This window comes from Vanrija albida (genome assembly GCF_041260175.1).
Source record: "Vanrija albida strain AlHP1 chromosome Unknown contig_3, whole genome shotgun sequence".
Classification (NCBI taxonomy): domain Eukaryota; kingdom Fungi; phylum Basidiomycota; class Tremellomycetes; order Trichosporonales; family Trichosporonaceae; genus Vanrija; species Vanrija albida.
Genome location: NW_027191422.1, coordinates 2042032 through 2055741, shown reverse-complemented (window position 1 = coordinate 2055741; position 13710 = coordinate 2042032). Strand labels below are relative to the sequence as shown.

General features: G+C 65.4%; 6 protein-coding genes across 6 annotated transcripts; 5 read left to right on the top strand and 1 right to left on the bottom strand.

The window, feature by feature from the left end:
• Positions 1–52: 52 nt before the first annotated feature.
• On the bottom strand, positions 53–2694 carry PAT1 (DNA topoisomerase 2-associated protein pat1; the record flags this gene model as incomplete). The annotated part of the gene is made up of 3 exons (XM_069352603.1): positions 53–2211; positions 2248–2397; positions 2460–2694. 3 exons carry the CDS (start codon positions 2692–2694, stop codon positions 53–55), a joined length of 2544 nt encoding a protein of 847 aa, XP_069210021.1.
• Positions 2695–2971: 277 nt separating this feature from the next.
• Positions 2972–3371, top strand: Q8F55_004079 (uncharacterized protein; the record flags this gene model as incomplete). The annotated part of the gene is made up of 3 exons (XM_069352602.1): positions 2972–3092; positions 3127–3296; positions 3333–3371. 3 exons carry the CDS (start codon positions 2972–2974, stop codon positions 3369–3371), a joined length of 330 nt encoding a protein of 109 aa, XP_069210020.1.
• Positions 3372–3443: 72 nt separating this feature from the next.
• On the top strand, positions 3444–4106 carry Q8F55_004078 (uncharacterized protein; the record flags this gene model as incomplete). The annotated part of the gene is made up of 5 exons (XM_069352601.1): positions 3444–3491; positions 3571–3620; positions 3662–3770; positions 3806–3877; positions 3930–4106. 5 exons carry the CDS (start codon positions 3444–3446, stop codon positions 4104–4106), a joined length of 456 nt encoding a protein of 151 aa, XP_069210019.1.
• A 1073-nt stretch (positions 4107–5179) lies between these two features.
• Q8F55_004077 (uncharacterized protein) lies at positions 5180–6488 on the top strand (the record flags this gene model as incomplete). The annotated part of the gene is made up of 4 exons (XM_069352600.1): positions 5180–5208; positions 5241–5329; positions 5375–6336; positions 6420–6488. The coding sequence occupies 4 exons, from the start codon at positions 5180–5182 to the stop codon at positions 6486–6488; spliced, it is 1149 nt and encodes a 382-aa protein (XP_069210018.1).
• Positions 6489–6819: 331 nt separating this feature from the next.
• On the top strand, positions 6820–7969 carry Q8F55_004076 (uncharacterized protein; the record flags this gene model as incomplete). The annotated part of the gene is made up of 7 exons (XM_069352599.1): positions 6820–6823; positions 6887–7040; positions 7078–7166; positions 7203–7405; positions 7441–7498; positions 7534–7610; positions 7646–7969. The coding sequence occupies 7 exons, from the start codon at positions 6820–6822 to the stop codon at positions 7967–7969; spliced, it is 909 nt and encodes a 302-aa protein (XP_069210017.1).
• Positions 7970–8273: 304 nt separating this feature from the next.
• Q8F55_004075 (uncharacterized protein) lies at positions 8274–9706 on the top strand (the record flags this gene model as incomplete). The annotated part of the gene is made up of 7 exons (XM_069352598.1): positions 8274–8277; positions 8428–8476; positions 8515–8686; positions 8734–8844; positions 8895–8949; positions 9031–9101; positions 9260–9706. 7 exons carry the CDS (start codon positions 8274–8276, stop codon positions 9704–9706), a joined length of 909 nt encoding a protein of 302 aa, XP_069210016.1.
• Positions 9707–13710: the final 4004 nt, after the last annotated feature.

Below are 13710 nucleotides of genomic sequence, written 5' to 3'. Positions count from 1 at the left end.
ACTGATTCGGACTGATACTACTACTACACACCCACTCGCCACCCGGCCCCGCCTACTCGATCATCGACGCGTCGAGCCCAAGCCCGTGCAGGAACATGTTGACGTTGCGCAGCTTGAGCTCGGCCCGCGCGCGCGGCGTGTGCGGGTCGCGCGCAGCCTGCACCGTGTGCAAGATCTTCTCGCGCAGCGCAGCAACCAGGTTGGTCTGCTCGCCCTCGGGAGCGTTGACGGCCAGCGCGGCCGCAAACGCCCACGTCTCGGCCTCGCGTCGTTCCATCTCCATGCCCTCCTTCTCGTTGAACTGCTTGGCGCCCGCAGCGTCCCCGCCAAGCAGGTACGCGCCAGGGCCGAACGCAAACTTCTGCGCCTGCGAAGACGGGAAGAGCTCGGGCAGGTGCGGCATGACAAGGTGCAGCAGGTACGCAAACGTCTTGTTCCACTGGTCGACCTCGGCCGGGTCCACTGGCGCAGGCTGGTCGGGATGGTTCGGGTCGGGCTGCGGCGCACGGACGAGCGTCTGAGCGCGAGACAATAACGCGGTGAACAGTGCCACACCAGGACGTGTCGACGCCACCTTCCACACCTCCATGCGCTGGGCAACAATGCCAAGGAGACCGGAAACAAGGCCCAGGTTGCACTGGTTGATGAGCATGTCAACGCCCGGGATGATGTTGTGCAGGAACGAGTCGGTCTCGGCCTCGCGCTGAGCACGGTCCAGCCTGTCGGCCTTGGTGAGCATCGACGAGTCGGCAACTGGTGGTGGCGGCGCACGTGCGACAACGTTGAGCTGGGGGTAGGTCGCAATGAGCAGCGTGAGGAGCGTGAGCGCCTGCTGCTGAGGGAGGTGGCGCAAGAGTCGGGGGAACAGGCGCTGGCCCTTGAGAGGGTTGATCAGAGAGATGAACGGATGGGGGTTGCTGATCGTCAACGGCTCCATGACCATGAGCTTGGTCCACAGGCCCTCGACCTTGGCCGCGCAGGCAGCGTTCCACGCCTCGACACCGTGCACGTCCGTTGGGGGCGGCGCGTCGCGGCGCATCTGCTCGAGCTCGAGCACGTCGTCGTACAGCTCCTCGAGCGCAAACATGACCTGCTTGCGGGTGAGGGCGGGGCGCGTGACGCCAGTCGACTGGTTGAGCACGTTGACGGGGCGGTGCTCGGGACGGTGTGCCTGCGGCACGGCGAGCACGGGGCGGGGAGCAGCCTGCGTGGCGCCGCGGCGGGGCACGCGGCCGAGGGCGCCCTGCAGCGCGTCGCTGGACATATTCGCCTGGCGCTTGGCCGTGGTCGACACGAGCTTCTTGACCTGCGTGTTGAGACGCTGCATCGTCGACGTGCCCATCTTGCCGAAACGGTTGCCGGCAGCACCACCGACGCCAAAGCCCAATCCTGGGGCGACCTGAACAACGGTCGGCGCAGGACCGTTGCCGTCGGCAGCCTCGCGGCGGCGCACAAGCGCCGAGTAGACCTGGGCGTAAAAGTCGGACGAGTAGGGGTCGGACGACGCGAGCTGCGACAGCTGGATACGCGTGATGAAGTCCTTGTCCGAGTTGCCCATCAGGTTGTTGTGCTTGGACATGGCCTCGATCTTGGCCGAGATGCGCTGGTGCAGCGCCTCCATGCGCGCGAGCTCCTCGGGGGACGGCTGGCGCTGCTCGGGGGGAGGGCCCTGGTAGTGCTGCTGCTGCTGCTGCTGGTGCTGCTGGGGTGGCGGCGCGCTTCCAAGGTCGGGGAACATACTGTCGAGGAGAGCCTGTCCCTTGGCGTAGCCCGAGTCGGGGAGGCCAGCGGGAGGGGGCGTGATCTGCGCTCCCTGCGGCGGCGGTGTTGGGCCGGCAGGGGGCTGCTGGTGCTGCTGGTGCTGCCACGCCTGCTGCTGGGGAGGCTGCTGGTGCTGCTGGTGCTGCTGCGGCTGCAGCTGCTGCTGAGGCGCGGTGCCAACCAACTGGCTCTCAATCTCCTCGAGCGATAGCACCTGCTGGCGAGGGGGAGCGCGGGGCTGGTCGATGCTCGTGCGGCTCATCTCAGCCTCGATCTCATCGAGCGACAGGATCTGCTGAGGGGGAGCGGCGCCGCGCGAGATGGACCCGGACTGGCCGTGTGTCTTTCCGGCAGGAGCAGCACCCCAAGCGTTCGCAGGCGAAGCCTTGGCCCAAAGCGGCTCAGGCTCAGGCTGGCGCTGCTGCTGCTTCTTGCCGGTCTTGTTCGACTCTGCGGGTCAGTCGTGTTCCGGATCCGGCAGCTCACTCTTTGGCGTCGGGCGCGAGCTGTAAAAGTCGTCCTCGGTCGCTGCAAACAGGTCGACATGGGCCTTGGGACCAAAGTGCGACCTGGTAGAGGCGACGCGGGGCTTGCTGCTCGTCTGCTGGGGCTGTGATGAGAACTGGAAGTCGCCATCTGCAGGTGGTCAGCTCGGCCACCATTGTCCGCTGCCACAATGCGGCTCTTGTTCCGCTCACCAAAGCCGCCAGCGTCGCCAAACGTCTCATCGTTGAAGTCGTCGCCCGTCTCAAGCAGACCGCCGGCGCCCTCGCCCCACTGGTAGACGGCCAGGTCCTCCACCTCGCCTGCGCCGGCGCCACCGAGGCCGGTGAAGTCGTCGCCGGGCTGGGCAAAGCCCTGGAAGCCGCCTGGCTGCTGGGATTGCTTCCTAGCGTCGGGTAATGCCGTGTCAAAGCTGAAGAAGCCTGACATTGTGGGGTATGTGTGTGGGTATCTGATGCGATGTGTGATGAGATGTTGGGTGTGGATGCTGCTCGACTCGTTGTAGACGCTCGATGACTGCAATGACCGCAGCCGGCAAGCAGCGTGCAGCCAAGGTGGCATCCCGGCGATATAGCGCCAATTCCCGGCCTGTGGCGTGCCTGATGCCGGCGGTTCCTGGCGGCATTGGCACGAGTGGAGGTACGTCACTGGGCATGATGAACGACAACTTGGTCGTTGCCCATCGCTCGTCGCACTTACACCCACAATGCTCATCAAGACCTCGTACCACGACATCCCGACAAAGGCCAACGGCCGCGCGGGCACCATCAGGATCTTCATCATCGAGCCCAATGTCCCAGACTACCCAGAGGCCAAGTTCCCTGGCTGTGAGTTGGCGGATTCGGCAGCGGCTAACTCTAGGCGTGGTCTTCTCCGAGATCTACCAGGTCACTGGGCCCGTCGAGCGCTTCGCGGGCAACATCGCCTCGGAGGGCTACGTCGTTGCTCTTCCCTCGAGCTTCCACGAGTTCGAGGGGCCTGAAGCCATCCCCTACGACACCGAGGGTACCGACCGCGGCAACCGCTACAAGGTGGGAGTGGTGCCCGAGGCCTGACTGACAGCGCAGATTGAGAAGACGGTCGAGGCATACGACGAGGTTAGCTGACGGCAAACCAATCTAGCTGACGCCAGGACGCCACCCTCTCCATCGACCTCCTGTCTTCCCTGCCGAGCTGCAATGGGCGGATTGCTGCCACGGGCATGTGTCTCGGCGGTCACTTGGTGGGTACGAATATTCCGCATTTGCTGACACCCATGCAGGCCCTCCGCGTAGGTGAAGACCGTGTCATCCCATCTAACCCCAGGCGGCATTCGACCCCCGCGTCCTGAGCACCTTCTGCTACTTTGCGACCGAGTGAGCTGCACCACTACCTGCTACTTTAGCTCACACCCCAGCGTCCACTCGGCCACTCTCGGCAAGGGCAAATCGGACGACACGCTCGTCCGCGTCAAGAAGGGCGACCTGACGGGCAAGGGCGAGGTGGTGCTGGTGTTCGGCAAGCAGGTGGGTGAGGCGCGTGTGTCGAGCTGACCCGCCAGGATACGCACGTCGACCGCGCGGGACGGACGCTTATCCGCGAGACGCTCGACGACGCGGGCGCAACGTTCTCGGTGAGTTGTGCGAGGTGGTGCCAGGAGAAGCCGGCTGCTGACGCTCGCCCAGTTCGTCGAGGTCCAGGCGCAGCACGCGTTCATCCGCGACGAGGCGTCCAAGGGGCGCTGGGACGCTGCGCTGTCGCGCTCGCTGTTCACGCTCATGATCGAGTCGTTTACGCGACTCGTTGCGCGCGACCTCGGGCCGAAGAAGAGCTCGGGGCAGAAGATCGAGCATGTGTGTTAGGTGGCGGTTGGGCCCTGTGCATATGCAAGCTGAGGTATTGGTTGCCCAGTGGATCGCCGTCCAGACCACCGATGCGGCGGAAGTTGGCCAAATCGGTCACTGTCAGCGGTGGCCTCAGAAGCACACTGATGAGTGATGAGCATCCTGAATGCCTGCACGGCCGCCTAGTTTCGCCTGCTCAGATACTCACTGTGTCACAGAGCGTGCAGAGCCGCGAAGCCCTTGGCGTCGGTCCCACCGAGTCCTGGGCGATACCTCAAGGGATCTGGGCGCTGCCGCTCGTCGAAGTCGGCATCAGCCAAGGCATCCAATAGCCCCAGAGTACGCCGAGGCCGCCCTCAGGCGACTGACGCTGACTGTCCGGTCGGCACCTCGACTGCGCCTGTCCCTGCACAACTCTGCTCTTTCTGGCTCTGTCGGGGCAGGTCTACTGGTGGCCGGCTGCGTGCGCGTCGCTGTTTCCTCTCGGAAAGGTGTAGTGGAACATCCGATGTGCAGGATCCAGGTAGGCTGCGAGGAGTGCCTGCAAGAGTATGCCCGCCTAGATACACGACACAACAGGCGCCACGTGTAGGTGGCTCGTTTTGTTTATGTTTTTCTTCTCTTAGGACCCTCGCTGGAGCTTAAAGGTGACTGACCGCGCAAGGCCGCACACGCTCGTCTTACCACACCCAAGGGAGGCATGTCGCGACCCACAGCTGTGGTGCGACAAGCAAGGGGCAGCCACAACACACCCCAGCACGCGAGAAGTGCGACGCCCGTGTGTCACCACCCAGCACGTATCCACTCTGCCGGATCAAGATCCCAAACTGGGCAGGATGCAAACAACAGCAGCTTGGTCGTCGAGGTGGTCGTGCCTGGCCGCCGGGGGGCACAACCGACACGCTTGTGGCGGTGCCTCCTTGACGACGCGCCTGGCGACGATTCCAGCGGAGCGGGCCTCGCCCTGCCAGCCGCAGGGGTATGCAGGCCGTCGCCTGGCCGCCGAGATTGGCTCGCCTGGCAGCAACAAAACAATAACAATCCGTGCCGGCGACGCCGATGTTGACGTTGACCTGACCATCTACGACACCATGAGCAGTCCCAAGCCACTGGGCGAACGGTGCGCCTCCCCCCCAACCGAGCTGACGCCAGCATCGCAGTCGGCATCCTGGCCACCCTCGCGCTCGTGATGGGCGTCGTGAGCTGCGGGCTCGCCGCGTCGCGCGCGCGCACCGCAAGGGGTGAGTGCCCCCTCCTACATCGCTGACGGCCAGCGTCCCCCTCAGCCCTCGGCACGAACGTCGCGCTCGCGCTCGCCTCGCTCGGCGGGCTGTGGATCCCGCTCGCCGGCCTGCGCGCGCTCACCGCCCCGCGCCGCCTCGTGGCCCGCGCAGCCGTGCCCTCGGCCGCGCTGTACGCAGCCTTCCTCTTCGCCTTCAGCGTGGCCGCGCACTACGCCGGCCGGCGCCATTTCCTCAGCGGGTGCAGCGCCCACAGACACGACTGCGAGAGCCTCTACGACATCGGGAGCATCTGGGTCGTGCCCGCCGCGCTCCTCGTGCTCATGTGCCACGCCCTCTTTGCGGCGTACCTCTCCCTCTGTCGCCGCGGCCAGATCCGCGCCCGCGCCGTGCAGCACGTGCGCAGGGTCGGGCCAGAGGCAGCGGGCGACCAGCTCGCGGCGGCGCGCGCGGCCCTCGGCATGACCAAGACCCCTGAGGAGGCGGTCCGCGAGACCGCTGACACGGGATACGCGGACCGCAAGGAGCGCGACGAGACGGCCAGTCTGCCGTCGTATGCGTCGCCGAGCCGCCCGCCGGCGTACGCGCGCCACGACGACGCCGAGAAGGGGTACGGCGCGAGCAAGCTGTCCCTCGGGGCAGGGGGCAGGCTGTCGTCCGAGTACGATGTCAAGCCGAGCCTCGAGCACGACGCCAAGCCGAGTCTCGAGCACGACGCCAAGCCGAGCCTCGAGCACTTGAGCGTGTATGGCGGCGTGGTGGACGACGGCGGCGTGGTTGGCGAGGCTGAAGACGGCTGGGAGGGCGTCGACGACAGCGACGACAGGTCGCTCTACCACGACGCAAAGTCCAGCGCCCACGGCAGCGAGTACCACGACGCGCTGGGCCCCGACGAGGACGCGCCCCCGCTCCCGCGCCTCAGCCTCAAGCGGCTCAGCAACCTGTCCAAGCGGAGCGCCGGGAGCCGGCACTCTGCGTCGGCAAAGTCGACAAAGTCGGCCAAGTCAGTGCGCTGGCGCCCGGCGAGCGTGCTCCCCCCATCCCGCCGCTGCCCTCGTCCCCGTCCAAGCGGCACACGGCCGGCTCGGAGGCGCTTGCCCGCCGCTCGAAGCGCCGCTCGGCGCGCCCACGCCCACGGCAGAGCGGCGTGCCGTTCTAGTTTTGTTGTAACGACTTGACGAATGTATAATGATGGCTTACGTGCGGGTTTGGGCGTCGGCAACGTGCGGTGGTGCCTGGGTGGGTTGGAGGGCTTGGCACCAACAAGGTTGCGACCCGCGGGACGGGAGGGGTGCTGCTTCAAGATTCAGTGCATCACCTGGCCTCGACCTTCTTGGCGACGAGATTGTTAGCTTTACATTGCACACTCCTCCTCGCCACTTGTTGTTGTCGCAGCACGCAGCAACGCAGCACCAGCAGCAGTCCAGCACAGCTCTCGGTGGCGACGACGCGACGCGACGCGAAGCACAGCAGATCAATCAACCCATAAAATGCGTGAGTGGACCCATCCTCGGCCTTCTTCCTCTCCACTCCACACCCCACTCATGCCGCCGACAGAGTACCAGCCACCGCCGCCCGGCGCGCCGCCGCCCCCGCACCAGCCAAACCTCTACCCCCACCTCGGCGCCTACCCGCCGCAGACGGGCTATGCGCCGCCGCCCCCACCGGTGCAGTACGCGCCGCAGCCGACGTTCTGGCAGCGCAACGGGCGGTGAGTTGCCCTCCGGCCCCCCGCCGCTGACCCACAGCTGGCTCGACGTCCTCTGGATGAGCATCGCCGCCGTCTGCGCGCTGCTCTACGCCATCTCGACGTTCCTCGACCGCGACAGCGCGCATGGTACGTCGCGCCGCTGGGCGAGCTGACCCACCCCAGTCGGCCCAAAGATCAAGTCCCTGTGGCTCGGCTTCGGCATCCTCCTCATCCTGTGCTGCCTCGGCGCGTGCGTCGGCGTCCTCCACGCCGCCACGGGCCGCGCGCGCCCCGGCGTCCGCTTCATGCCCGCCCTCATGGTCCTCGCCGGGCTCCTCGGCACCGCGACCCTCGTGCTCAACATTGTGCGCCGCTACGTGTGCAAGGTGGGTTAGGCCGCCTGTTCGCGCTGACCGCCAAGGACGAGTTGATCTCGGCGTGTACCCTGCGCGCGCCTGACCCGGCCCTGTCCGTCTACCGTGCGTTCGTGCCGAGTGCGCCGCTGACCCCTCAGAGCGCGACTGCGCCTCACGGTGGCGGTACACCACGATCTGGACGTACATTGCGTCGGTCGCCATCGGGCTCTGGGCCGTGAGTGGCAACAAGACAAGACGAGCTGACCCCAGGCAATCTTCGTGCACTTCTTCTACCAGACGCGCAAGTTCAAGAAGGGCTCGTCGTTTGCCGCGCGCACCGCCGCCCTGGCGCAGAGCTACCAGATGGAGCCGCGGCCCGGCGCCGTGCCGCCCCAGCAGCAGGGGTACGCCTTCGGCGCGGGCACCGGCGCAGTGGTGAGCGGCAACGGAGACGCCCCGCCGCCGTTCGACCACGCCCGCGCCCGCGAGACGACGGAGAAGGAGTCGATGCCCGAGTGGATTAGGGACGAGGGCGTCGAGCCGCCCGCGAGGCGCGACAACGACCGCCGCGAGCCGGGCGGATACGCTGTATAGAGAGCACGACGAGTCGACGAGCCTGACGGTGACTGTATGCATGAGATTGTTGTGACTGTGTTGATGTGCTGGAACCTTCGTGGCAATGCACCGCCGCCAAGAGGAGCGCTTGGTGTCGTGTCGTCATTGTCGCCGCCGCCCTTGCTTTTTCGGCGGCGGCGGCGGCGGCGGCGGCTGTGCAGCCATCTCCTCGCTCGCTCTCACACACAAACACCTTCGACTTCTCTGCTCGTCGTCTTTGTCAATCACACACCACACCATCATCATCTCAGTATTTAACACGACCTACTTCTTCTAGATCCCCATGCGTGAGTGCGAGCAACCCGCTGCTTCCCCTATCCCCGCCGGACAAACACTGACCCTCCCTTCCTCGCCTCCACCAACTCCCACACGTCGCACAACAACACGGTCGTACTCCCAAACGACTCCATCACCCAACATGGACCCACGCACAACAGCTCGCCAGAACCAAGGCTTCACGGGGCCGCAGTCCCGCCTCGGCCCGGGGTGAGCTACCCTCCGTCTGGTCCTTGCTAACCCGCCAGCCTGGCCGCCGGCATCTTCGCTTTCATCGCCGTCGTGTTCGGCTTCTGGGCTGGCGTGTCGGCCTTTGTCGACCGCAGCGACTCCGGGCCCAAGACCAAGATGTTTGACGCGATCCGCGGCGGCATTGCGTTTGGCATCGTCGTCGTCGGCATCGCGCTCCTGCTCACCAGTGTGAGTTGTCAGCTGAATCGTGGCCGGTATCGCAGCTGACATCCCAGTGCCGCCTCTCCCTCCCCCGCATCGTGACCGTCGGCATCCTCGCGCCCCTCGGCATGGCCCTCGCGACCGCGTACGGCGTCGTGCTCATCGTCTGGCGATATGTCGCAAAGGTACGCAGCGGGCTAATTGGTGACGTCCAGGGCTAATTAATCGCGCACAGAGCGAGATTATCAGCCTGTGCGAGCAAAACGCAAACAGAAACAACTGGGACCGTGGTGAGTGTTTCGCAGTCGCACGGGCTTGCGGCGCAGCGAGCTTGGTGCGCCCTTCAGAGCACTGCTGACCGCGCACTCCAGACTGCAACGCCAGGTGGCAGCGCAACACCAACTACACCTACTTTTACCTCGTCCTGCTGGTTCTTGCCTCGGTGAGTCTGCGAGTTTGGATGGGGATGTCAGGTGGAGTCAGTGTACGAACGAACATGGACGGAGAGCAGTTGCCAACCTCGGGCTGTTGAGCATCTCGCCGAGGCACCACTACCGCGCCCAGCCCCCCACCTCCGGCGACACCCACTGACGCCCCCAGCTCCTCTTCTTCTGGTCCCTCGTTTCCGCCGGGCGCCAGCAGCGCCGCACGCAGGACACCAACGCCAGCTCATTCCCCCTCGACTCGTTCACACCGTCCAACCCATACGCCCACAACCCGCCACCGCCCGCTGGGGTCTACCCTGGCCACAACGGCTTGTACCAGCCCCCGCCGTTTGCGCCTGTCGCTCCGCCGTACACGCCTGCGGGTGGACCCGGCTCGGCGCCGGCCTACGAGGTGCCTCCTTACGACCACTCGCGCTCGGCCGAGACAAAGGAGAAGCAGGACGCGGAGCGCAGCTGGATGGATGAGCCCCCGGCGTCTGCTCCGCGCAGTTCGGCAGGTGCTAGCGCCCCTCCCGCCGGTCCCACCTCTGGCGCTCCGCTGGAGCCGACGCTGTCTCGGAACAGTGAGGAAGAGAGAAACTTGATCCGCCACGCCGCGTGAGACACATATCTTGAAAGAGTTTGAGTTGGTTTGGTATGGAGATCCGGCTCGTAGCGAGCAGGCCCTCCTAGATCTGTCTAAGGTGCAGAGCCACCCACCCCCGTCGGAGAGTAAGCATACACGTAGTCGTCTCGGCAAACAACGGTATCTCCGTAGTTTCGTCTCCGACTCGCAGCAGTCTCGTCATCGTCTATTGTCTATCCCCATCCTAGATCTCCCTAGCGAGCTCGTCTCCGAACGAGCCCGCTCAGTCATGCATTGTGTGTAAACGTGAATTCGCCAGCAGCCAGGAAAAAAACTGACCACCCCCCGCGATCGAACGCCACGCTCCAAGAAACGCCACACCGAGGTTAGTCCGTTTCGTCGTCCCTTTACAATACCTCCACAGTCCTCTACGCGAGGCTACGTACGCGGAATGCAGATGAGGAGCGGGGATAGAAGGCCTTGTACAGCGAGCCAGAGCCGCAGACACGCTCATGGTCGCCGCCCCGCAGCGCCAAGCGCGCGCTGTTGAGGCCGCGTTCCAGCAAACGATAAGCGCACCCTTGCGGGTTAGCGTGACCCCATTCATTTTGCGTCGGATACTGGGGCTCGCGATATCGGGGGGCGCGGGGGGGAGGGGGGGGTTAGGGGGCCTTTCCGATGCCGGGCAGCCGGGCAGGCGGGGCAGCAAGAGAGCAAGAGGTCGAGTCGATTGCGTCGAGCGCCGAGCGCGCCGAGCGTGCCGAGCCTCGAGCTCGAGCTCGATCTCTTTCGCATCCCAACCTCCGGCGCGGTCTGGACACCGTGAGCTCGGCTGTTCGAGTCGCCCCCGCCCGTCTCGTCTCGTCTCGTCTCGTCTCGTCGCTCAGAAACAAGCGCACGCGATACGCTAGCCCCGCGCGTGTCTCACCTTTTTGCTGGAATCCGCGCCGCGTCAGCACCGCGTGCTGCCACTCCGCTCCAGCAGTGTGCCTTCCAAGCGACTTCCGACGGCGAGCTCGCAGTCGCCGCCAGCGACGACGAGGGAGATTGAGCGGCGCTCGTTGCCGCTACCGCACTTGCGGCATAGCGGCCGGGCTAACCAAGCTACTACGGGGTGCCGGGTGCCACTGAATTCCAGTGGTGATTGGATGCCACTAGCTGCGGGGCGCGGCGAGACGAGATTTCGCTCGAGATCTCGCGTACGTCTAGCCCGATTCACGTTTACGCGCTGCAGCCTTCTGGCGGGGGCATGTGCTGCGCCGCGGAGCACGGTGCTGGGCTCGTCCGTCCCAGCTCCGCCGAGCTCCGCGGCCCGGTCTCGGCATCGCGAGCCGACCGACTTAATTGTCACGTCGCGGCCGCGAGTCCAGTACGAGCCAGTGCGCCGAGCGACCGACCGACCTCGGACGCCAATTCACTCGTGCACACCGATTAGGGGGCTGGGTTAGTCGTCCAACTGGCTGCCTCTCACGCCGGTGACTCTCACGCCGGCGCAGAGCCCCTATCACGGGTGCAGGAGCGCCGCTGCGCAACGGGGGCGGGTACCAGACCTGATGGCCCGGCGAGGGTGGCACACGGGCCACGCGAGCTGCTGCCACGCTGAAGCTGAATTGTATCGCATGCATCGTGCGCCGTGCGAATGTTCGTGATCGTCGGGCGGTGGTGGTCAGGGACCTTGGTAAGCCCGCTGGTGCGTGGCGCAGCAGGACGCAGAGTGCACGATTCGAGGGTGACTGATGTGGCCAGCAGTCGCGATCGCGAGCACGCATTGTTCGAGCGGCGGCCACTGACGTCGAGGGCTGGCGGGGGGCTGGGGGGGGCTTTAGCCAGTGTGATGTGCGTGGCGGGGGCAGGGGCGTGGCTTGCCGAGGCGGCGGGGGCGGCGGCGGCGGCCACGGCGGCGGCGTCGACCCGACGTACAGGACGTGCACTGGGTCGTTGCGTGTCGTTGCTGCCGCGTCAGGATTACGTGGGACGCTGATCAGCGATCACTGGAGGGAGGGAATGAGGCGCCAGGTGTAGCTGTGCAGCACTGTGGCGTAGGCGGGAGGCAGCTGGCTGCGGGGACGACAGTCACCGGCATGCTCTGTCTGCTCTGCTCGGCCTGCTGCTGCTCTGTCTGCTATCACATCACCACACGCCTGCCGCGTGGCTGCCCCGGGGGCGCGCGGCACGGCGGTCGGCCAAACCTGAGACTAATTGTTGGCTCTTCTTCCTGACGATCAAAGAACAAGAGAGCGGGGGGAGGGTGTGGTCAGGTGTCAAGACCGACTACGGCCCCGCCCGCTTTCCCCCCTGGCCGGTGGCTGCCCTGCCGCGCCAGAGTCCCTACCCGAGCACAGTTCTGGGTAATGGAAGCGCACGTCCGAGAGCTAATTCGCTCTGTCGGATGGCATGCAATTCAATAGAGCAATCAAGGGCCGGGGGGGGGCTCTGGCTGGCCTAATCACCGGGAGCAGCCTGCTTGGCAGGTAAGGCATGTAAACTAATGTGCACATGTGGTTTAGGCAGAAGACGATGGATGCTGCACGCCACGCCGAGTGACCTGGCGCTGGCCCTCGCCGCGACGCCGCGCTCGCTGAATGCCGGCATACACCGGGGTCAAGGGACACCGCGCGGTACTGGAACCGGGCCTGCTGGAACCAGGGCAGTTGAGAACCAGCGTGACGCGAGCATTGGTGCGGCCTGACTCTGCCTGGAAGAAGTGCGGCGACGAGGCGGCTGCCTGGCGGCGGTCCATGACCGCCAGCCAGCGACCCCTGTTGGAATCAGATTCACGGCCATGCTCGGATGGGCAAGCTGAATAGGCAGCGGATGCCGTCGTCGTGCTCCTGAAACCGGACGCTAGCTAATGGATACACCGCTGTCCTCCTGTCTTGCTGTCGCGGGCGAGCCGTTCTTCTCCGTGCTCCGAGTGCGAGCATGCATGCGAGTGGCTTGCAGCTGGAGAACATCGGCGCAAAGATACCTCACCGACGCACTCTCCGAGCTGGTGGTATATGCCGCATGTAAACGACGATGAGGTGGGCGGCTGCCAGGGGCACACTTTCTCCGAGAATGACACGCACCGCCCAGCACACAGCACCCTCGTCGCTCGTGGCATCATCAACTGGCTCGCGGGAGAGGCAGAGTCGAGTGGCGCACGAGGGGAGAGACCGGGTCGAGGGTGTCGCGCTGCTCCCGCAAAACGCCACGATCAAAAGCTCCCTTAACCTTGGTAACACCCTTGGCTGCCCTGCCCACGGCACCGGTAACAGCGAGGCGAGGGCAAGGCACATACGTGTGCTGATCAGTGGGCAGGGGTTTGGCTGCTTGCCTGCCTGTTCCACAACGCCAAGCAGCGCTGCCGCGTGAGGCGGCGCTGTGATTCAGGCGGCGTGGACTAATGAGCTGCCCGCGTGCGTGAGGTGCCGGGCAGCGCAGGCGCCCAGGGCCACCAGGGCCACCAAGGGACGGCCGAGAGCTACGTGTCGGAGTATACTGTCGTATAGGTGCCCATCTTGGTGACGCCAGCAGCGCGGAGAAGGAGGAAAAAAATTGAGGTGCCAGCCATGCAGAGGTGCCTCGCGAAATGCACCGAAGCCAGCCTGCCAGTGACTTTGGGAACACCTCTCTCGCTCGCGACCGGCGCGCTTGTTCGGAGCACGCACGCGCGACATGGCGTGGCCGTGCCTGTGAAGAGCGAGGGGATGCGCTTGTCCTCGAAAAGCATAGACGTGGGAGCGTGATTTCTCGGTGTGCATTGTGGTCGTCGTCGTAGCCTGAGAGCGCCGCTAGCGTCAACGGCGAGACGAGCCGCCGTGTCTTGGTTCCGCCGTGGGCATGGTGTGGCCTGGCATGCAGAAGGCCAGGTTGGGCTGGGCTGGCTGGGCTGGCTGGCTTGCCACGCCATGCACCCGGCACGCGCGCCTTGCTTGCCTCTGGCTGGCTCGATCTCGCACTCTGCCTGCGCAGAGGAGAAAATAATGTTAAGGAAAGCCTGGTGGATCCTGAGATGTGACGTGAAGGCGCGGACGCGTGCGCCGACCAATCAAGCAAAG